The sequence below is a fragment of the Dreissena polymorpha genome, chromosome 8 (genome assembly GCF_020536995.1).
Source record: "Dreissena polymorpha isolate Duluth1 chromosome 8, UMN_Dpol_1.0, whole genome shotgun sequence".
Classification (NCBI taxonomy): Eukaryota; Metazoa; Mollusca; class Bivalvia; order Myida; family Dreissenidae; genus Dreissena; species Dreissena polymorpha.
In genome coordinates, this window is record NC_068362.1 from 42142402 (window position 1) to 42167709 (window position 25308).

Consider the following 25308-nt stretch of genomic DNA (forward strand, 5'->3'; position numbering starts at 1 on the left):
AAACGAAACTTTGCGAATCTGAATCAAATTTTTGTCAATTTTGTCAATTTACCAAAACGTGAAAAGATCCCTTTAATATTTCAGACATTGTAAGTATTTATGATATGTAGGGAATCCTGCAGGCATGTGACATGGAACTACAGTACAGCCAAAGCGGAACAAACGTATTTCGCGATCCGCGGCGGCAAGGCGAAACGAGTCGATGCCGCGTCAGTCGTTGAAGCCGCGTCAGTATGCGGCGGCAAGTCGCATTTCGCCGCGAAACTTCGCATCTGTCCGCCGAGGCATGCCGCGATCCGCGACATGATGCCGAGTCGATGCGATCATGAAATATATATTTTTTTAATTATTAGTTACATGTAGTTAACAAATTTTGAAAGAACAATTATAATAATAATTAAAATCATAATACATTTATTGTGCGCGGATTGTATTAGCATATACATGTAAGCATAGTTAATGTGTCTGGCCAATTATTAAGTTTGTTTCCCGCGTATGTATTTCACACATGAACAAGGTCACGTAATTATGTTTTCGCACATACAAGTGGTCAAGGCTCCAGCATATGGTGGATTTATAAATTAATTGCATGTTGATTCCGCTATTATATCTTAGCTGAGAAAATTAGCAGTTTGAAGCCACATCAATAATCAAGACGGTGACGACGTATTTGTAGTTTTGTTAATTATCAGCTTATTACAACTATTCTTTGAAAATGCGTATATAAACACGTTTTATTTTGTTCATATTATACAGTTAATATCGCTACTAATTACCCGATAATCCCGTATATTCCAGTTTTAAAGCAAATGCTGGTAAATATTTACGATACACAAACATTCTCGATATTTCCTTAAGTATCAAATACATTTGGGCATTTGTTACTATTTATAGAGATGATGAAATAACGTCTAATCGGGGCGTTTTTTTTTCTCCACTGAACACGCGATTTACGCCTGACGTGATGTTCATGTATTTATACAACACAAAATACACCCAAACTTTCCAAACGACGTTCTACATGTCTGCATAATTTTCGCGCGCTTTTTATGAAACAAAGGATATTTTAGCCCTGTTTATTTGACGCTAGAATTTGCCAAAGGACGCGTTAGCATTAAAATTCTGAAGTGTGTTTCGGATTACAAATATAATAATGATAATCAAACGAAACATAAACAGTTGCGCGTAATTAATTCTACGCTACACATACATATATGTACATGTAGGTGGATATCTTTTAACTCGATCCGCCGCGTACGTATGCGGCGGATTTACTCCGCGAAAGTACGCGAGGTTAATACAGACTCGGCGTCGTTGCGCGGATCGATGCCGAGTGCCACGGCGATACGCTGCGTGAACACACGATTCGGCCGCCGCGGACTAGTAATCTGGCCGTGGCGTAGCCGCGGATTATGTTTGTGCCGCTTTGGCTGTACTGTATAGTTATTAACAAAGGGTTTAACCTTGGAAACAGTATATGGCTCATATTTTTCACAAGATAACTAAATTCAATGTATTACTAATGTGTCAAACCAAACAATAGACATAATATAGACAACATTTTAGTGTTTGTCAAAAGTATTGACTATGGATTATTGACGATGAGTTAACCTGTCAGAATAATGTTGCTCATATGATATATGATTTTATTTTTTTGAAATCAAAAGTGCCCAGCCAAAGAAAGTATGATAATAATTCAATTCAAATTGGGCAATGAAGGGTTTAGCACTATAGGGCCTCATTTCTAAAAATATTCTGAAGCCTGTTCCAACTGGATGAGCTTAATGTTTATAGTTTTCATATTACAACAAAATGTGCAAACTATTCACTGTTAAATAATGTTAATCTTTTAAAATCATTTTAATCATTTTAAAATGGAATTTCTATATAAAATAAACACCGTTATACTTTTTTTGTACATTTTCAGTACATTACTTTGATTAAAAAATATTACCAAATTTTACCATGTAAAGCGCGAAGTTTTTTGCCTCCAAATTTCAAATAAAAAATTGGTGCGTGTTACACATTGATACAACGCTTTCCTGGTCGCTAAATTTTGAAAAATCCATTCGTAATTGCACATCTTCATAATAGCCGACATTTTTGTTATTGCAGAAAAATACACCCTAAAATGTTATAGACTGAAGGTCTATATAAAACAAATAGCGGGTAAGGGTAGGTATGAACAGGGTAGTAATAGTTTGGACAAAAATTAAAATTTGAAAAATTGTATTTGTTTGTGCTTTCACACTTTTTCATTGACTGCAGTTTTTTGGGCTGTTGTCGACATAAATTTAAAGCAGATAAAGTTCTGTGTGAAGGAGTTGTGTTTCGCTGATTAAGGTAGGTGTGAAAGGGATCTTTTTGCACTTCGTAATTGACAGCTTTCATCAAGAGATATGTGCTATTGGTTTCGATGCATCAGACATCGACGGAAAACGAGTATAAACTATTTTCATACCATCACGATAATGACAACAGCCCCCATTTTCTCGAGAGAATAATCTTATAAGTAGTTTCAAATATAGTGCTATGCAACCCATGCTCCTGATCGTTCAAACGCTCGCTTCTTCAAAACAAAAAACAGCGCTCGAAAAACTTGGATCAAATGATTGTGCAATATATAAATGGTGGCCATTTTAAGATTTTCAGGTCTTTTGGTCTTGAAATCTTTTTTTCTCCATTTTGTCTTGAAAAAATTGCATGTGCGTTATACATGGGGGCGCTATACATGGTAAAATACGGTACTTTATTATATACCTGTTAAATGCTTTCAACAAAATACAGGTTGTATCAATCGTTGAAATAAAAAATCCCGTATTACGGTACTCGCTGTTTCCAATTCTGTATTACCATACTAGCCGGACTACTTCGACCCGTTTAATGACGTCACATTACACGCACCGAAAATAGAAATATTTTATATTATGAAATATATTACGTAGTACATCGTGTGACGTCATTTCTGTGACTAAACACACTAGTTTTATCTAAACTCTGTAAGGACATGTAGGACGTGGTGTTTTTTAACAGTAAACTATGTGTTAAAAACATATTTTTGAGTGTGTGTTTATCATGCATAAATGTATATTTTGATAGGAATACATTAAAATAGTGTGGTTTAAACTAAGTTTCGATAAAGACATGGACGATAGAAGTGGAAGTGCATATCGTTTAAAAGTTTTTGTTATAAACATCGGATTAAAGTTGTCAACTTAATTGTTATAAAAATTGGATTAACGATGGCATTAAGGTAAGCGTGTCGAAAACCTGTGTTTTCCCGGTTCGAATGTTTACACGTTAATTTACATAAACTGTATTCATACGCGTCTTAAATAAACTATGGCGTACCGTTTTAGTGATTGTTTTGTCAGTTTGTTAAAGTTAAAAATACATTTGTTAACTGTTTTCGTTAGTTGTTGTATATAATGAAAGGAATATTACGCTAGTCATTTGTTCCAAGAGTTTGTATCACTCTCGTGGCTTGTGCTATTTCGCATCACACTCGAGGCTCCGCCTCTCGTGTGATACGTCATCACACAAGCCACTCGAGTGATACAAACTCTTGGAACAATTGACTAGCGTAATATTCCGTATATATGAATCAATGAAATACATGACATAAGCCAGGTACTCTTAAAATAAGCTTGAAAATATTTGAGACATTTAGGCTAGATCACTATGTCAAAATAACACTTTTGAAATCATAGCTATGAACATTTTTGTTAGATGTTTAACACTAGGGCAAACTAAACAATGAGCTCGAATAATGTATTGAAAACTCATTGTAGTTTTAAATTTATCAGGCCCTGTTTACTCATATAATCTAATTCAGTGACACCGATTTCTTATTTTATTTTGAGATGAGGGAAAATGTGAAAAATCCTTAAAGAACAAAATGTAATGGGACATTTTTTAATCAATCAATGAGACAATTTGATTGCATGTATGAATATTTTATAAACATGATATTATTTGTTCTATTTTACTCATAAGACCACTATAAATACTATTTTCATCAATTACATTTGTAACACTGACTGATTGAACAATTAAATACATGGTTTACTTAAACCAGTGAGATATACTTCCAATTTACTTCTACACAGCGTTCAATTTACTTGCATAATTAAGTGTGGTCTAACAATTTGGTTTACTCTTACCATCAAAGTCATGCGGTGTTTTACATAGTTACTGTTAGTTAAGTGAATGTAAACCTTGAAGGATATTGAGCTTGAACTTTATTTGTATTTGAATGCACCTGTGTTTTAGTTTTCATGTAAACTTCTTGAGCTGAACAACTTTTAAAGGTAGCTAAATGCCAGTATTTTGTGGACTTGTTTAAAAGAAAAATACTTAAACTATTTAAACAAATAGGTTTTACTTGAAACACAGAATAATAAAATGGGCGTAGGTAATTCTTCTACTTTTGCTGAACGTTCGTCGACGGTTGGACACTTTTGTTGCACATCTTGTGAGGAACATAATCTTCAGAATTTGGCGGTCATTTATTGTGAGGAATGCTCAAGGTTTTTTTGTAAAAAATGTATCAAACCTCATAAAAAATTGTTTATGAAACATCGAACATGTGGAAGGGGAGATATTAAGAAATGGCCAGTTTCAAAGGAGGATGCTTCTCTTTTACATAAGGGAGGAGATTTTCTTTCAAATACAGAGGATGATTTTCTTTCAAAGGACGAGGGAGATTTTCTTTCAAATAAAGAGGATGATTTTCTTTTGAAGGAGGAGGAAGATTTTCTTTCAAATAAAGAGGATGATTTTCTTTTGAAGGAGGAGGGAGATTTTCTTTCAAATACAGAGGATGATTTTCTTTGGAAGGAGGAGGGAGATTTTCTTTCAAATACAGAGGATGATTTTCTTTCAAAGGAGGAGGGAGATTTTCTTTCAAATAAAGAGGATGATTTTCTTTCGAAGGAGGAGGGGAATTTTCTTTCAAAGGAGATGGAGGATTCCCTTTGGAAGTGTGACGTGCATGTGGATAAAAAACTGTCACAGTTTTGCCATGACCACAGTCAGCTGTGCTGCTCTGATTGTGTTGTAAAAATTCACAGGTATCTGACACATTTATTTCTTTAGTCATTACTGTTATAATCAAGATGCATGATTTATGCATTAATTGTTTTCAAAATAACATAACTTTAAGCTCAACTTATACATCATGTACTTCCAAAAAATGGTGAAAGCGATTTTTTATAAATACTTGAGCACATGTAATTTCAATATTGGCCGGATTTTGCTTTTGAAATAATAAGTTGTGACTTGAGTGTTTTTTTGATGAATGAATAGAATTATATGTATTAATACAAATATGATTACAGTTGGGATTAATATCTTTTGCTGGTATCATGTATTAGATAAAAAAATCAAATTGCCATTTTATAGCCAGCACATCTTTGCAAGAAAGATTATTTTTGTTATAATAGGAATAAAAGCCGCTCACAATTATTTTCAAATAATAAACAGAAATAATTAAGTTGTGCCCTGTCACAGGAATGATCCTTTGGTTGGTAAAAGTTGTGTTGAATCAACCATAAGGCAAACTGCAGTGTTTTGTTTTTTTCCATTTCGGGAATGGGGCAAGGTCCCTTTGGATTGGGAAAATGTGCAATGTTTTTACTAAAATTGTGAAATTAGTGTTGTTGTTTTGCTTAAAAAATGCTTTAAAATTGAGAATACAAGTGTTTTCAGTATTATATTTACTAAGGATAAACTAATATGGACGGGAGTTGAACGAAATATTGAGATTTGAATAAACAACCTTCCATTTGGAATTTTTGGCTCTATGTGGGAAAAATATACACTTTTTTCCATTGGAAATGGGAATAGTACCAGACCCTATTTTGAATGAAAACCCCCACTGCAAATCATTTTAAAAAGCGAAGTAAATACCACTATTAAATGCTATAATAATTCTGAATACATTTGATTTTACAGTGAATGACTTTAATGAAGAATTATTATTATACAAGAGGGAAAAACAACGTGTGTGGTGAAAATTAATCTGTCTATGTATATATATTGAAATCTCTTAATAAGTGATTACGAGTGATAAATATACAGCAGTGTATGTCATACATCCTAATTGTTTTGATTTTTATGCCCCCCTTCAAAGAAGAGGGGGTATATTGCTTTGCTCATGTCAGTCTGTCTGACGGTCTGTCCACCAGGTGATTGTCTGTTGGTCCGTCCACCAGGTGGTTGTCAGATGATAACTCAAGAACGCTTAATTGGGCCTAGGATCATGAAACTTTTTTTTAAACATCTAATAAATAACCACACCCCACATTATTACCCCCTCTCACCCCCCACCCCACCTACCCCCCACCCGAAATAGTAAAATGGTTTTTGGATGAAAACTCAAAAATGCATACACGGCAAACAGGGCGAACTCTGAACAATATAACTGAAGCAACTGGTCTGTAATCCTAAATCTATAATTATCAGTCCAATGAAACATCATCCTTTGAGTAAAATAAAGTGGATCAGTAAAAATATTATCAGAATATGATTTTTGTGTATATTTTGTGTATTAAATATTGTGTTAATGTTTAATTTTGTTGATTAATATAAATATAAGCAGGACAGGGGAGGTAATACACTATTATATCTTTCTTATATACAGGAGAAACAAATGCAATAAGTGAAAATTTCATGTTTAATGAATAGAGGATATCACCCCCTACCCCCCAATTTTTTTTTAAACATCATCTAATTAATAACCCCACCCCATATTAAACCCCCCTCTCACCCCCTACCCCCCACCCCCCCCTACCCCCCACCCCTTACCCCCCACCCCCCCACCCCCCCCCATTTTTTTTTAAACATCTAATAAATTACCACACCCCACATTATACCCCCCTCTCACTCCCCCCTACCCCCCTACCCCCCCCCCCAATTATTTTTTAAACATCTAATAAATTGCCCCCATATTTAACCCCCCTCTCACTCCCCCCTACCCCCCCAACCCCGCCATAGGCGGACGGATATTGTTTTGGCGTTGTCCGTCCGTCTTTCTGTCCGTCAGGAGCCATATCTTTGAAGTGCTTTTGCGGATTTCATTCAAACTTGGTATGAGTATATATATGGATAATAGAATGATGTACGCCAAATTGAATTGTACACCATCCGTTAATAACTGAGTTATGGCCCTTTTTATCTTCAAAAAAAATCTTTTTTTGTGTGTCCAGAGCCATATCTTGGAAGTGCTTTGGCAGATTTCATTGAAACTTGGTATAAGTATATATATGGATAAGAAAATGATGCACGTGTAGGCATTGTACACCATCTGTTAATAACGGAGTTATGACCCTTTATATCTTGAAAAAATGATTTTTTTAGTGTCAAAATAAAACACTTTTGTGTCAAGAAACATATTGGCAGGGGATATCAATTCAACGAATTTGCTCGTTACATTATCAAATTATGTAGAAAATAGCAATAAGGTCCTGATTGTATTGGATGTGGTACCTAGTTATTAGGCAGTCTTGTGTCGACCTTTACTCTGGAAGCCTTTCTATTATCTATTTGGATGACACAGACATCTAGGATGTCTTAAACTTGGGCGTTTTCAGCAATCAAGCTTAAATATAATATGTTGTCATGTACATATAATGGGTGTTTAACATAATTTCTAACCATCTTTTATTGTCCCCTACCGGTGAAACCGGAGGGGACTTATGGTTTGCGCTCTGTGTGCCCGTCAGTCAGTCAGTCTGTCACACTTTTCTGGATCCTGCGATAACTTTAAAAAGTTCTTAATATTTTTTCATGAAACTTGCAACAGGGATAGATGGCAATATGGAGATTATGCACATCATTTAATTTTGTTCCTATGTCAAAGATTATGGTTGCTATGGCAACAAATATATATATATATATATATATATATATATATATATAAAATAATTATGACAATGGTGGAGTTTCAACGGTAGGGGACCCTATTGCTTGACAATAGTCGTGTTTATCTTAATATATCTAAAGTGAAAGGCTTTTACCTCAAAGTAATCACCTAAGTTGTGTTAGTCCCCTACCAGGATCTATATTACAGGAATGCCCATCGTCCCTCTGCAATAAGTCACTCCATCAGTCTGTCTGTTATAGTTGTGTAAAACTTTCCTCAAATGATGTGCAGAAGCCATGAGTCATTGATGCTGACTCAATGTCAGGGTCGTACTTTAAGGTTAAAGGTGTGCGCCTACATTTCTTTTCTGCTCAGTATCTCCTATACTTCTGGTATATTTTCATGAAGCTTATTGGCTTAAATGTTTATGTCTTATATGATGTGCAGAAGGCATAGTTATTGGCTTCAATCATTTAGGTTTTACAATAATGTCAAAAGTTTGAGCTACTATTTTCATGTCTGGTCAATATCTCCTATACCCATGGAAGGATTTTAATAACTTGGCTACAATGTTTAGGTCATTAAGATGATGTGAAGGCGGAATGAGTCAGTCACGCCTGTATAAGGTTAAGGTCATACTTCAGGGGTTTTTTTTACTAAGAAAGTGACGCCGATATTCGGCGTCTTCCCCTACCAGAATTTTTCCCCTAAAAATACCATTTCCCCTCCAAAAATATAATTTTTTTCACCAAAATATAATATTTTACTCTCAAGGAAATGTTTTGTTTTTTTTTGGGAAGTCGACACTTATCCAATTTGTACCATGTACAACGATCTCGCTCTCTCTCTCTCTCTCTTCCGACGAACACTAAAATCTGGGAATCCCAGTGATTCTATATATAGCTCTTAAATTACGTCATGGAAACCGGGCAACTAATCGTATTAATCATGTGACTATTTTACTGGATTCCGGTCTTGCGCGAGAAGGTTGTTTCGTCAATTAATTACCGGAAACCAGTCGAGTTTTCATCCGGGTTATATGAAAGCCAAGATAAAAACGTTAAAACAGAAAAAAAGTCTCACAATTGGTGTTCATACACGAACAAAATAAAACGTTCGGACTCGGAAAAAATTAATTGCGTTGACGCATTTTTTAAGAATGAATCATCAAAAACCGTTGAATCCCAGCAGGATTCGGAGGTACATGTAATCAACATCGATTAATACTGTCGGATTATTGTGAAAGTAAAAGTAGACAATCGGCAGCTGCCGCACCTTTCCCTGCCAATACTGTAGCAGATCTAGATCGTTCACCCATTCATCATGAAATTGAAATCATAGTATTGACATCGTTCCCCGGCCCCAGTTGAAAACATTTCCCATTATTAGATCTACACCTGCAACTTTTTTAGGACTTTGACTTTAATATCATACTTGTTCATGTGTTTAAGAACAAAAAGGTCAGAGACATGCCTCTTTTTCTAAAAAAACCCTGAAGTCTTTAGGTGAGTTATAGACATTGAAATGAACAGTTTTTATTTTTTCCCCAAATATGTCTCTTTCGCGCTCGATTTTCCCCTTTAACCCAGCGTCCAGCGTCTTCCCCTTTTTCTAAAAAAAACCTCTGTACTTCAAGGTCAACAGTTTTAGCTTCTATATTTGAGCCTGGTTTGTATCTCCTATACCCAAGATGCTCAATTAACTTGTCTAAAATGTTTAGGCCATAGAGACAATGTGCAGAAGAAATGGTAGAGTCCCAACGGCTGAAGGTCAAGGTTGTACTTTTAAGATACAAAGTTTTAGTATTTTTTACATGTTCATTCTATAACTACTTTACCCATTGAAGGATTTTTATCAAGTTTTGCAACAAGAAATAGGTTATTCGGACAATGTACAAAAGGCATGCGTTAGTAACACTTTCTCAAAATAAAGGTCACTACTTCAAGGTCATAACAATCTTCATGGAGGATATTGCTGTATCTTGGGCTGCCTTTTTTATGCCCCCGGTAGGGTGGCATATAGCCGTTGAACTGTCCGTCAGTATGTCAGTCTGTCCGTCCGTCCGAAAAAAAACTTTAAAATTGGCCATAACTTTTGCAATATTGAAGATAGCAACTTGATTTTTAGCATACATGTGTATCTCATGGAGCTGCACATTTTGTGTGGTAAAATTTCAAGGTCAAGATAATCCTTCAAGGTCTAGGGTTGAAAATACAAATCCAAGGGAAGTAATAAGCTTGATGGGAGTTAATTATCTGACCTGCCACAGGGTTTTACAAATCCACTCGCCTGCTCATAATGATGAGTAAAAATCTGCTCCGGTCGAGTGAATATTCCGGCAGTGCTCGTCCTGCAGGGCAAGTGGCATTTCTGGCCAAAAAGATTCAAATTTCAAGTTTTAACACATCTTTTTCAAACAAAACAACGTTTAATTAAAAATAAACCACCAATTTACCGGATGTTGAGTATTGCACACTGCGCTATAAATAGTCCTGTTCCTGTTACGCGCCGAAAACGGTATGTTCCGTGAATGTATCCTATACAGTACGGTACAGTCCAACCCCTACTTCCGGTCACCCCTCATCGCCGGTCACCCCGTGTAGGCGGCCGGTCTGTGCCGCGACCGTCGATAAACACTATATAATGAACCCCTCTTAAGCGGTAACCCCGTTTCTCCGGCCAGCGGCCAGCAATTTTGCATCCCAAATGTTAAATTCTCCCCATATGAGTGGTCGCGCGCAAGTAAGTCAGTCATGTACATTGGAAAAATTACACAGATGCAACGGCGAAAAAATCGATACGTACTTCCAGTCTGCGGTTTAGGCTCTGTAGTACTGAAGCGTGATGTGTGATAAACATTTTGACAGCCAGCTTGCAAATTGCAATTAATTAGCAGCGGATTATCGGGTTATCGGGTTAAAAGCAATATGCGACCGTTTGATCTTTTTGTTTCAGCACGTGCGAATATCACCTATTATTACTGGAAAGGAGATTCTTAATTTATTATTTGTAGCTCATACTATTTCAAGCACACATTTATGACAATTATCGGCTAATTAAAAGTTAAAAAGAACAACAAAACTTTTAACCGAAATCAACTGTTCTACATGTTCTCTGTGCTACAAAGTTTTTATCCAAAAATCAATACACGCATGCTTTCGAACCATGGGTATGGCGTGACATTGTACATTGGTGCATAATTTTTGTGCGCTTTTGTCGGGACAAAGGAAATACACGATGCTAGAATTTGTAAACGTCTCGTTAACATTAAACAATCGGGAGTGTGTTTCGGATTACAAATTAATATTCTCATTTTGGAATAAAACAAAACGTTTATATTTGTTTTATATTTACAATGATTTCAATATTAATTTTGATAAAACCCTTTACGCGGCGAAAAAATGTTTTTATAATATTATGCATGAAAAGCACGATTACCAGGAGGATTACAACCGGTTGCTATTATCAGTCTCTTAAGTAACTGTCCAAGATTTTATCTTGAAGGAGATCACTGTCGGGACCAATTCGTGCGGTAGGTATTCAAAGCCATAAAACTGCAATAAACCGATTAAATTATCGATTTATAGTGACACGGGAGTTATTCACGCATAACTGATTCACAACTTTTGCCATCTTAAGTGCATTGGGACCATACAATGCGCATTGTGTAAACAATGAATCATGAAAATTATTCTTTCTCATTGACTTGATTCTGATGATGATGATATTCATGATGATTAGAAAGATGAATAGAATATTTTTTTGAATGAAAATGTCGTCTTATAGCTGATTTTAGAAAGGAAGAAATAAAAGTATTTTAAGTCTATACATTGTTTAGTACATGTACACATGTTTACCATTTTGTTTATACAAAAATTGAACAGTTGGCCATGCACTCATCAACTCCAGACTCCCTATGACCCAACCCCCTCTTAAGAGGCCACCCCGCTTAAGCAGCCAATTTGGCTGTTTCCCTTGACTGGCTGCTTAAGAGGGGTTGGACTGTATACAATACGGTCTTTTGATACTGCTAAAAATCATCTAAATTCTTCACATCTTTAGATTTAGAGAGTGGCTGATGGCAAGTTTTAATGGACGAAAATGACAAAGAGAAAACTGCGTTGTGTACACACAGAGGCTTGTTTGAGTTTAACAAAATGCCTTTCAGACTCTCCAATAATCCTTAAGTGTAATCATAATAAATGTGACCATGAGGACAAAATGAAAAACAAAAAAGTTAAAAGTGTGTTAAAACAGATTATAAACTTTATTGAAGTTCATGAGTTTACAGTTCTATATGATAACCAAAAGAAAATCACAATAAAACATATTCAGTTACTGATTTATAGCATTAAAAAAAAATTGCAGGGCAAGTACATATTTCAGCAGGGCAAGTAAAAATTCTTAACTACTCGCCCTGCAGGGCAAGTTGCGGAAATAACATTTGTCAACCCCTGCTGCCAAATTATATATTTTTTCAAATAAATCAAAGCGGCGCAGTAGGGGGCATTGTGTTTCTGACAAACACATCGTGGTTAAAGGTCATGGTCATCCTTCAAGGTCTAAGGCCAAAAATACAAATCCAAGGGAAGTAATAAGCTTTAAAGGGAGATAATTCTTATATATATAGTAATATGAAACCATACAACTGAAGCAAAATCAAAATGACATTTTATGATCAAGCCAAGCACACAATGACACTTTATGGCATACAAGTATTTTAGGTACTTTAAGGTTATCTGTGAATTTACAGTCACGGTAGTGGCTTATAAATATTTGCTACTAAAAACAGAGTTTTGTTAAAGACAATTATTTTCAAGGGAAAGAATTTATATAATTATAAATCTCATATTATATATTTCCTTACTAAGAATTTAAGTTCTCTTTACAGTTACTGTACATATTTTGTATTTTGTTTATTTATAACTTAAATGATTGATTTGTCAAAGTTTGTTTTAAATGATATATATAACTATCATTTCTTTCCTGTACTAATTTGTGAATGGTTGGTTTCATTACTTACCTGTGGAAGTTATACATAGATACATGATGAACTGTGGCTATGATCTCTTTGAAACACCACAGGCCTTGGTAGTCAGCGATGTCTTACTTGGTCATTTTTGACTGTCTACAGTGCCATCCCCCCCCATGCGGTAGGGTGACATATAGCAGTTTAACTGTCAGTCCGTCTGTCTGTCATTTGTCGGTCCGAAAACTAACATTGGTCCTAACTTTTGCAATATTGAAGATAGCAACTTTATATTTGGCATGCATGTGTATATCATGAAGCTGTACATTTTGAGTGGTGAAAGGTCAAGGTCATCCTTCAATGTTAAAGGTCAAAAACCAAAATCCAAGGGAAGTAATAAGCTTTAAAGGGAGATGATTTCTATACCTGCCAATTGATAAATAGAAATTTTATTTCAAAGCGGCGCAGTAGGGGGCATTGTGTTTCTGACGAACACATCTCTTGTTGTTATATTGTTTATATCAGATTTCAACAGTCTGGTAAATGCTTCAAAAATAAGACAATCAAATCTGAATACTGTTCATTAACTGTTGATAGGTGATTTAACTTGTAGGATGTCCCATAACGTACATTTGTTCCAATGGATTTTATATTCAAAATGGTATGATGTTTTAATTGTAAAATAGCATTTTAATTTAAATTACTTAACATAGCAATTACAAAAAGTTGTTTGTTTAAGCAAAATTAACTTAAATTTTTGATAAAAAGACAATTGGTGTCCTTCACTTACAACATGCTTTTAACATTGTACATACATTTCAGTCCATTAATAAATATGCATTCAAACTCACTGCATTTAGTCATGCTTACCAATCTGTTTAATTAACATGATCTAATTTTCAATTTTGGTATCTTCTTTGCCACTATTTGAAATATAATATGTTGAATACCCACGTGATCCAATAGTCCCATTACAGTTTACATTATTATAATTATGACCTCAATAGTGCCGTCACAGAGTGATGGTGCCTCACCTGAGTCCAATCAAGGCAAAAGAAAAGCTCTAAAAGGAATTTTAATCTCAATATAATCACTGTAATTTATTGAAACATAAACTTACTTTATTTACTGCGCTTTTTATGTCATATAACAGTGATGCAACCAGGGCTTTTTTCCTTCTTTGAGACTGGCCGTGGAAGGACATTTTGACACAGACAATTCACAAATTTAACACGGCCGAGATTTTTTACAAAAATGGCCGTTTCAAACTCTACAAATGGACATTTTGAGCTCAAAATTGTCACAAACGGCCATTTCACAATCTATAAATACATTTGATTTCACTGTTTTTTTTCCGAATTCGCAAATTATGTTTACTTATTGTTAAACTGTCATTGCTTGTTTTAATCGATTACAAACGTGAATAGATTAAAATTTTGAATTTGGTGCAACCGATGTATTCGCGGCTGATCAACCTCACCATTAAACAAACAAAATGGCTTCGCGTAACTCGCATTTCTATGTTAAAAAGATTTAAAATACATCAAATAATCCTGATTTATTGCAATTCGGGATTACAATAAAGAAACAGACAATTTCTACAGAAGAGTTAGTGTTTTTACAATACACTATTAAAACAGACATGGTTTATATAATAGGAAAGTCATTTGAAATTTTGATAAAAGTACATGACATGCATGATTGATGTAGTATAACCGAGAGCGATCCCGACTTGTTATTCTCGATTTCTATACCTTATAAGTTAACAAGTGTAAATATTGGTTAATCCTTTCCCCGATAGATGCGTATAAGCCCGAGTCTATCGATTCCCCGATACATGCGTTTATTACCGTCTCTATCGATTACCGCATACATGCGAAATTTTCCGTGTCTATCCATTACCCGATAATCCCGTATATTCCCAATGTCCATTTTCAAATGCAAATTCTGATTAATATTGACGACAAAAGTGCTCAAGAAAACTCATTAACACAGACATCCAACATTTTTCCAAAGTATCAAATGAATTTTGGCATATGTTTCTATTTAAAGATTTGATGAAATAGGTGTCCAATCGGGACAAGGATAGTCCAACACGCGTAAATAACTTAATGTGGTGTGTGCGCATTGTGTACAGTTCATGTCCTTTTACAAATTGTAGCAGTAAATAAATACATGTATATGCCCATTAGTGCTGCAACAATACGCCAAAAACCGTATTGCAATATATTGTCAGTTCAAAAACCCGTATTGCAATATATCGCAATATATTGCTATCTTGTACCAAAATTATAACTTGCCAATTACCCGATAATCCCGTATATTCCAGTTTTAAAGCAAATTCTGGTAAATATTTACTTTAAATGTACTCAAGAATAACAAGAAACACAAACATTTGCAAATTTTCTTAAGTATCAAATACATTTTGGCATTTGTTACTATTTAAAGATGTGATGAAATAACGTCCAACCGCGGCGTTTTTTTCCACTGAACACGCGTAATTCACCTGACGTGATGTTCCCATTTTTATACAACACAAAATACACCCATACTTTCCATGCAACGTTCTACATGTCTGTATAATTTTCGCGCGCTTTTTATTGAGACAAAGGATAAAGCACTTTTTATTTGACGCTAGAATTTCTTATTGTCGCATTAGCATTAAAATTTGGAAGCGTATTTCCAAAATTCGAATTACAAATTTAATAATGCTCAATTCAGAATCGAACGAAACATTTACAGCTGTTCGCAATTAATTCAAAGATAATCTGTTCAAAAGCATCGAACGAATGCTCCGATGTAACAATGCTACTCCGTAAAATACACTTTCAGAATGTTACTTTTAAGAAAAAAAAATTACAATGCTTTGTTTTGTTTACCTTGTTATCATTATTTCGGATGGCTTTTCTTGACGAAATGTGAATGAATTTGTAAAATTTTCGTACTGGTATGATGAAAATCGTAGCGCAATACAATATGCAGATTGCGTATTGCGATATATACCGATATACCGGTATATTGTTGCAGCACTAATGCCCATGATATTTTCGTGTCCAGTGTTGGTCTTGAAAAAAAGCGCGCGAAAATTGGTGTGGGTGTATTTATTTATACACAAAAACTGCGTAGCGCCGATAACATTGTAAAAGCTTTGTAGTAAATTTCCATTTGAGTATCGGGGTATCTTGCAAATTATTTTGACATTTTCCTGAATAAAATAAAAGTAATAAACACTGTATCATTTTCATAATTTAGTTCCTTCAATATTGCAACAATTATTGTACTGTATCTGATTGCACGCAAAGTGCCGTGTACAATTCATATTCTTTTACAACGACCAATTAATAGCGTCATCTATATTTAGATTTTATGCAACATGTACAAGTCATTTTCTGGAAATTGGGAGAAAGTAAAAGTGATTTTTCGAAAATAAACCAACGTTTTTTTTCCATTTAATTTGTCATAATTATAAATATTTTGTGTTGTTTGTGTATGTTTGTTTGGTTCTCATTTGTTTTTAGCAAATCTTATGAAAATTAATATCGTAATGGTTAATGTTTAAAGCAAGTCCCGTTTCTGAGATCATATACGAGAATTACTTCGACATGTTAACTGACATTGTTTTGACAGACGACACGTGTTCATCAAAAGTTTGTGTTTTTGTAATACACAGGATATTGGATTATCGCTGCTTGATTGAGCAATAAAATAAGAATTTGTTCGAGGCAGAAAAAAATCTGGCAGAATTAAATCTGGGGAGAACCAAAATGTGAGAATAGAATTCTGTGCAGAATAAAATCTGTTAAATATTAAATTCTGTACAGAAAATTTTCTGTACAAAAAATGTATGCAGGAAGAAAAAGCAAAATAAACAGAACATCAATAAATAACATTTTTTTTAATGAGATTATAAAATATAAACAATAAAATGTACACCATGAAATATACTGACAGTACCAATATTTTTGTTGTTGTTGAATTGATCACATTATGACAGGGTAAAAATTAAACAATCTAACACCCCCTATTTTTAGTCTCAATTTAAACAAGATGATTTCATTTATTTCCTGGAGTAGTCTATTAATTTTTGGAGTGTCATGGCCTTGTTGAAGGAGGTGTCATCTGGAACTGTTTTGCTGTGGTCTTTGCACCGCATCCAGACATAACCTATCGGAAAAAAATAAATGTTTATACATTTACATATTTATATCATTCCTAAACAAGAGCACCGCATAACAGGTGCCAACGCTCGGCTGCGAGTGCAGTTTTGAATAAATAAAAGCTTGTCAGATTTTTTTTTTTTTTAGAGGCCACAGTGACCTTGACCTTTGACCTAGTGACCCAAAAATGGGTGTGCGTGTAGAACTCATCAAGGTGCATCTACATATGAAGTTTCAAAGTTGTAGGTGGAAGCACTTTGATTTTAGAGCAAAATGTCAAGGTTTAAGCACGTCGGACGGCTGACGCCGGACGACGAGCTAGCTATGACAATTCCTGGAAAACAGCCAAGCTAAAAAACTGATACATTGTGAAACCAATTTATTCTAACTTCTCAGTTTCAAAACTTCTGTGATTTACAACAGTAATGCCATACCTGTAATAAAGACATCAAACATCAAGTGCCAGCCCAACAAAATTCACTTATAGCACAAACATCCAATTGAATTTCAAACTATTGTTTGATTCTAGTATTAATTAGACCCAAAGTTAAAATGTGATCCCAATAGTTTTTCGGTATTTAGTAAATGTTACTTTGACCTTGATCCGACTTTAACTGAAAACAACTAAATTTTCTACGTTTGCATGATTGTTTGATTTTGTTGGATTATTGGCTGTTGTCAACAGCATATCAACAATATGCTGTCATATCATTGCGGTAAGTTAACCAACTCACAGTATCCTGGAATAGCTGGTTTACCAGGACCAAGTGTTTATACCAAATAGTGAAACTAATGTCAGTAAGTTGAGTAACAGACAACTCAGAGGAAGGGTGAGAATGGCTGTAAAAAGGATAAAGCTAACACACAATTTGTGTCCAATACCTCCATCCAAGCTCAAGTTAACCTTTTTTATTTTTAGTGACACATTTGGGCTCTGTATGCAATCCCTATCTTGGCCTCAATGCAAGGTCATCAATTGAGTTTAGGCAAACTTAAGTTATTGACAAGATACGCCCTACCCGCATTTAATAATCTCATTTTTACTTTTCTTTGAAAACCTGGTCATAAATTTAAATAAAATTCCTACCACTGTTTCATTATGTTAAATACAGTACAGCCAAAGCGGAACAAACATATTTCGCGATCCGCGGCGGCAAGGCGAAACGAGTCGATGCCGCGTCAGTCGTTGAAGCCGCGTCAGTATGCGGCGGCAAGTAGCATTTCGCCGCGAAACTTCGTATCTGTCCGCCGAGGCATGCCGCGGTCCGCGACATGATGCCGAGTCGATGCGATCATGAAATATTTTTTTTTTAATTATTAGTTACATGTAGTTAACAAATTTTGAAAGAACAATTATAATAATAATTAAAATCATAATAAATTTATTGTGCGCGGATTGTATTAGCATATATATTTGTAAGCATAGTTAATGTGTCTGGCCAATTATTAAGTTTGTTTCCCGCCTGTAGCGTATGTATTTCACACATAAACAAGGTCACGTAATTATGTTTTCGCACATACAAGTGGTCAAGGCTCCAGCATATGGTGTATTTATAAATTAATTGCATGTTGATTCCGCTATTATATTTTAGCTGAGAAAATTAGAAGTTTGAAGCCACATCAATAATCAAGACGGTGACAACGTATTTGTAGTTTTGTTAATTATCAGCTTATTATAACTATTGTTTGAATATGCGTATATAAACATGTTTTATTTTGTTCATATTATACAGTTAATATCGCTACTAATTACCCGATAATCCCGTATATTCCAGTTTTAAAGCAAATGCTGGTAAATATTAACGATACACAAACATTCTCGATATTGCCTTATGTATCAAATACATTTTGGCATTTGTTACTATTTATAGAGATGATGAAATAACGTCTAATCGGGGCGGTTTTTTTCTCCACTGAACACGCGATTTACGCCTGACGTGATGTTCATGTATTTATACAACACAAAATACACCCAAACTTTCCAAACGACGTTCTACATGTCTGAATAATTTTCGCGCGCTTTTTATGAAACAAAGGATATTTTAGCACTGTTTATTTGACGCTAGAATTTGCCAAAGGACGCGTTAGCATTAAAATTTGGAAGTGTGTTTCGGATTACAAATTTAATAATGATAATCGAACGAAACATAAACAGTTGCGCGTAATTAATTCTACGCTACACATACATGTATGTACATGTAGGTGGATATCTTTTCACTCGATCCGCCGCGTACGTATGCGGCGGATTTACTCCGCGAAAGTACGCGTGGTTAATACAGACTCGGTGTCGTTGCGCGGATCGATGCCGAGTGCCACGGCGATACGCCGCGTGAACACACGATTCGGCCGCCGTGGACTAATAATCTGGCCGTGGCGTAGCCGCGGATTATGTTTGTGCCGCTTTGGCTGTACTGTACCTAGCAAAAAAAAAACAAGACAAAATGTACCTTTGCAGGCAGAAATGATGACGGCATCAAGCACAGGCTTTATGTCATGCTTGTTCCCCGCCAGAACCTGACTCGGATTTATTGCTGTTTAAAAAAAATTGAAAGCACTTCATTCCACTTAACTAAAAAATATATATTTTAAGACAGACGTTGATCTAAATCAAAATCTGTGAACATTGCTAATCAAAGGTTGAATTGAAGCATTTGTCAAAGTTATGTATGCTTTATGATGATACAATAAAACTTTTACTTTAATACCTTACATACCCGGAACTAGTTTCACCATCAGGTAAAAGGCAGCACTGCAAAACTTGCGCAATCCAAATCTTTTTATTGTGGTTGGATTATGTTCCATCAGTTGAACCATCTGGAAAATTATAATCATTAATCTTTATTTACTTGCCTGCTAATGCAAATAACATGAGGGTCAAAGGAAAATAGTAAGCTTACCAGTACCTAAGACCCAAAGTAACTCAACTGATTTGTGCAGTTTGTCACTTGTGTTCAGAAGATTTCATTATAACAATACAAGATCGAAGAATTACCTTGGTGTCTATGTTTTTGTATGTATAGGAACCATTTCCCTACTCGGCGTATTACCATTAAAACAAATGTTGTTTTTTTAAGATGAGCAAAAGTGCTATTATTTGAAAAATATGTTCAAAACAAGTTTCATAAAGATTTTACATTAAATATTTCTACAACAGTGTTTACATGGTAAATGTTTGAGGCACAATGGATAAAAGGCAATCACAAAAGTTTACAATAAGAACAACCTTGTGCTCAGGTGATCTAAAAGCCTCCTTAAAAGATCTTATATATACATACATAGACTGACATCATATAGCTCACCATGAGCATTTCGTGCTAAGGTGAACTAAAAAAAAGTTCTGCTCAATAACTTGAGTTTGGATGGCGATACTGCATATATCTTTTGTATGTAGATTCATTGCTTACATACAGACCTAGCATAGGAATTCATTCGGGGACCAGGCGTTTCAAGGTCAAGGTCATTGTTACACAAAATAGGAAGTTATGATTTATGCATTATAAGTTGAATATGCACAACCAAAGTTTCAATTTTAAACAAATTTACAAACAAAGCCAAATTCTGTCAACAGATTAAATACATATTTTGATGAAAGAAAAAGCAAATATTAACATACCTCTGGTAATGATAATTCTTTCCTCATAGTCTTCTGCGCCCCATTTCATGGAACATTTTGCTTTTCGCTTGAAAACTTCGAATGTCAAGTCTCTTGAGATTTTGTCGCACACTTACAAGTGTACTATTCTTTTCAAAGAAGACTAAACCACCTTTTCAAAGTAGACTAAACCAAACATCTTTAAACCATATATATTACAACACTTAAATAAGGTTATGTCTTAATTGTTCATATTTATAATGGTATTTTTATTTTTTGTCACAAATTTTGTTATGTTAAAGCACTCGCATTCAAATGAATATTTTCATAAAACAAAAGCCAAGTAAAGTAAATGTGCTGAAATAGGAGTAAATTTATCACACCTGCCACTGGCGTTTGGGTAAACTTGGGTAATTGGATCTCTCTCTATCTTGGATATCATTTAAAATGTCACTGCTGAGAAACAGCAGACAATATGTTCAATTTTCAGTATTTTGGGACAATTTATCCAGCAATAAGCAAAGAATAAAAATTTTGTACAAAAATTAAACCTTATTTCACTCCATTGTAGATTTTTCTTTAAGCCTGTTTGATTAAATTGTAACTTTCCATGTTCCTTATGGTATGAACAATACTGCTGTTGTTTTTTTTGCTAATTAATAATATGCTGTATTTTGTGGTCATTTTAACTATCGTATGAATTGAACATTACTGTTAGTTTTCAGTGAATAGAGAAATGTTTCCTGCAATAAACAATAAGAAACTGAAATCAGAAGCCTGTTTCTTAAATTATACAAGTCCCATTTTGAAATTTTGAATCTGAATTTTTTCTAAGTCCAACATTCTGCCTCATTTTTCTACCAAGTACAGAAATTCTGCCTTGCTAAAATGCAAAGTGCTAAAAATCTGTCTTGTAAAAATTATAAGTGTTAAAATTCTGGTGTAATAATCTTTACAGATAAAATTCTGCTTCATTGTAATTCTGCTTAGAAAATCTGTACAGATTTCAAGGTATATTCTTGGTCTGTGTCCTCTTTGTACAGAAAAAAGGAATTCTGTCTTGATTCTGGGCAGATTTTGTACAGACTCTATACAGAATTTGCATAGAAATTTCGTACAGGTTGTTGAAAAAAAGTGTCAATTAAAAGACAATGAAAATATTATTTTAATGCATTATTTAAAGACATTTCAATATGATGAAAGTATTAAACATGCTTATACTATTTCTTTACCAACTAATTTTCACAATTTGTACAAGTTTGCGACTCGTTTTTCACCATTTTCAAAAGTTTGCGACTCATTTTTCACCAGGGAGGGAATCTGGAAAAAAAGCCCTGATGCGATAATGTGTGTTGTATATAGGGATTTATTTCTTAACAGGATGTTGAAGAATTAATTATTTTATTTTACATAACTTTCAGTCCCCTTATGATAGTGAATAAGTGTTGCAAGTATGAAAGCAATAGCTTTTATACTTTAGGAATAAAATGGACCAAAACACAAAACTTAACAAAATTTGCAATATTCTAAGAATAAAAAGGGCACATTATTCTGTCAAAATGCCAGCAAATGTTATGTAACTTTGCCTGCACAGTCCCCTCATGATTGTAAGTGTGCCATGTTTGAATGCAAAAGCATTGATACTTTATGAGAAAAGTGGACCTAAACACAAAACGTAACAACATTTGCAATATTCTAAGAATAAAAAGGGCACATAATTCTGTCAAAATGCCAGCCAGACAGGGCTTGAAATCAACACTCGCACACTCGCAAAATGCGAGTGCAAAATACAGATTGTGAGTTAAGTTTTAAGCCACTAGTATTTTTTCGGCAAGTAAAGAAATAGTGGAAAAACTATAAGTAATATTGCTAAATGCGCTCAACGTCGTGAACCCTAAACCGTAGGTCAATTTATAGAATGTCCCAATACCCGAATGCAGAAGCGCGCACCTTGTATGTAGACTTGTATACTTATAGTACAGATACGCGGATGTTATTGGTACAAAGAACGTGAAACAGTCTACTAATTTACACGTGTTCATTGAACTTGAACAGGCATGGCGTTGAAGTGAAAAATAACTAGTTTCTTTTTGCCCACATACTGTAACCGTTTTCTCCCCACGGTCAGTTTTATCGCATGGCCCAAAACAACATGGATTAGTTTGGGCAAACAGCGGTAAATTTAATTGCTGCCACCAGTCCACGTTCAATTTGTGAACAATTATTAAATCCAAACTCAAATGTCTTCTACTAATTTTATTTCACAATCACACATTATTCAAGAAAGCACACTAGAAATACACTTTTATGATTAGTAACAAAAAGTATATTTAAAACATTTAAGTATTGATTTCAAGACACAAGTTTTCAACAATATATATTTAAAGCATCCACCCGTTTCCCTCCTGAACTCCTTTTTAATCTCCAAAACCCTCTTTATATACTATTCAAATAAGGCTGTATGCAAATTTTCGCTAATATGCAAATTTTTGCCAATATGCAAATTTTCACCAATATGCAAATTTTCGCAAATATGCAAATTTTTGGAAATTGCAGAAATTGAGAGATTTATGGCAATTAGCAGAAATGCAGAGGTACTCATGGGAGAGATGGCCTGCACCTAGTATTAAACAGAGGTCACTGTTTGACCAGCAATAACATTATAGAAGTATCCATTACTCCCAACTTGAACATAATTAAATGGACAAAATGAGCTTATTAAAAAAATGCAACAAAACTGAAATAACAACACAAAAGATAAAGCAAAGTTAACTATGGAGTTAGAAAAAAAACAACGGAAATAAAATTGTTTCCAGCAAAATTTGCGAGAATGTTTTTGATTTTGCGAGTTAGTATTAAAGCTGCTCGCAATGTTTTGCAAGTAGAAGAAAAAGTTAAATTCGAGCCCTGCCAGAGTTATCTAACTTTGCCTGCCCAGTCCCCTCATGATAGTAAGTTAGTGTGCCATGTTTGAATGCAATAGCTTTGATACTTTATGAGAAAAGTGGATGCAGACGTCGAGGCTCAGGTGATGACAATAGTTCATATTTAAAAAAATAGATCAGCTAAAAATGTTTATATTTACAGTCTATATATTTTATTTTACATTTCGCTACTTTTTCTGAACAGAAGTTTTGTACAGATTTTACTCGGCACAGAATTCCATTCTCCCATTTTAGTTCAAGACTCCCCAGATTTAATTCTACCCAGATTTTGTTTGCCCAGAAGAAAATTGCTTAAATAATTCGTAAAATCTGTAAAGAATTAGTTCTTCGTCTGTATTGAAACAATAATACATAGAAATCTGGTACAACTAATTTTTAATGGACGCACAGTGATTTTTTGCTTTTTTTTTGTTATAGCTTGTGCCATTTGGATTGGGAAAATTAGCGTGATAAACCATGAAATAGTGCATGTTTGACAGCATTTTTATATTATTAAGTGCTGCTTTAATGTCTTCTTACAATGAAGACAGCATATAGTTAATATCCTTCCACATGCATATTAAACTTGCAATAATCTATAGATTCTTATATACACCATTTAATGATAACCTCTTTAAGAGTATTAATTTAATTCAGATTTTTTTTAATTAAATGTCATATGGTGATAACATTAACAAATAATTTTTCAAATTAAATATCATATGGTGAAAACATTAAAAAATATTAACAAACACACTTTAGTGTTTTTGCTGTGTTAATGATGTATTAAATGGAGTTAAAATAATATATTTAATGTGTTTACCTTTCAATATCTTGCACATTACATCCTCATTTTAATGCTATTACAGTAAACTGAACAGCGTGACAAACATAATAAAGCAGAATATGCATATGAATCTGAGTATACACAGATCCACTAACATATAAATCAAATCATGTTTGTCTCTTTCCATTTTCGAACGATACTCATCTTGAATGCTTTAACTTTGTGAACTTTCCAACACTGGTTTCCGTGACGCACAATCACTGTGCAAATTTCTAATAAATGTTTGTTGTTTTTTATTTGAAACGTAGTATTTTGTGTTAATTGACACACACATTAAATTATTCCATAAAAACCATATGATATCCGTTGTTAATTTGAATCTTATTTATCATTTTCACCGCTACGTCCAACTTGTTGACGCTCTCAAATATTAAGCTACTTTTTATGCCCCCCTTCGAAGAAGAGGGGGCATATTGCTTTGCACATGTCGGTCAGTCGGTCGGTCGGTCCGTCCACCAGGTGGTTTCCGGATGATAACTCAAGAACACTTAGGCCTAGGATCATGAAACTTCATAGGTACATTGATCATGACTCGCAGATGACCCCTATTGATTTTGAGGTCACTAGGTCAAAGGTCAAGGTCACTGTGACCCTAAATAGTAAAATGGTTTCCGGATGATAATTCAAGAACGCTTATGCCTAGGATCATGAAACTTGATAGGTAGATTGATCATGACTCGCAGATGACCCCTATTAATTTTCAGGTCACTAGGTCAAAGGTCAAGGTCATGGTGACCCGAAATAGTAAAATGGTTTCCGGATGATAACTCAAGAACGTTTATGCCTAGGATCATGAAACTTGATAGGTAGTTTGATCATGACTGGCAGATGACCCCTATTGATTTTCAGGTCACAAGGTCAAAGGTCAAGGTCACGGTGACCCAAAATAGTAAAATGGTTTCCGGATGATAACTCAAGAACGCTTATGCCTAGGATCATGAAACTTCATATGTAC

General features: G+C 34.5%; 2 protein-coding genes across 3 annotated transcripts in view; one reads left to right on the forward strand and one right to left on the reverse strand.

The window, feature by feature from the left end:
• LOC127840471 (uncharacterized) overlaps positions 1-25308 on the forward strand; it is a 137689-nt gene that overhangs the window by 104003 nt on the left and 8378 nt on the right. The window lies entirely within an intron of this gene.
• Positions 16781-24393, reverse strand: LOC127841700 (uncharacterized). 2 transcript variants are annotated; one of them, XR_008031204.1, is made up of 4 exons: positions 24330-24393; positions 19705-19804; positions 19438-19521; positions 16781-16997 (listed from the first exon to the last, which is right to left on the reverse strand). XR_008031204.1 is itself a non-coding variant. In XM_052370765.1 (4 exons), exons 1-4 carry the CDS (start codon positions 20628-20630, stop codon positions 16891-16893), a joined length of 318 nt encoding a protein of 105 aa, XP_052226725.1. In that variant the 5' UTR covers positions 20631-20677; the 3' UTR covers positions 16781-16890. The 2 variants fall into 2 exon arrangements, 1 of the variants encoding a protein (XP_052226725.1); XM_052370765.1 differs by lacking the exon at positions 24330-24393 and adding an exon at positions 20604-20677.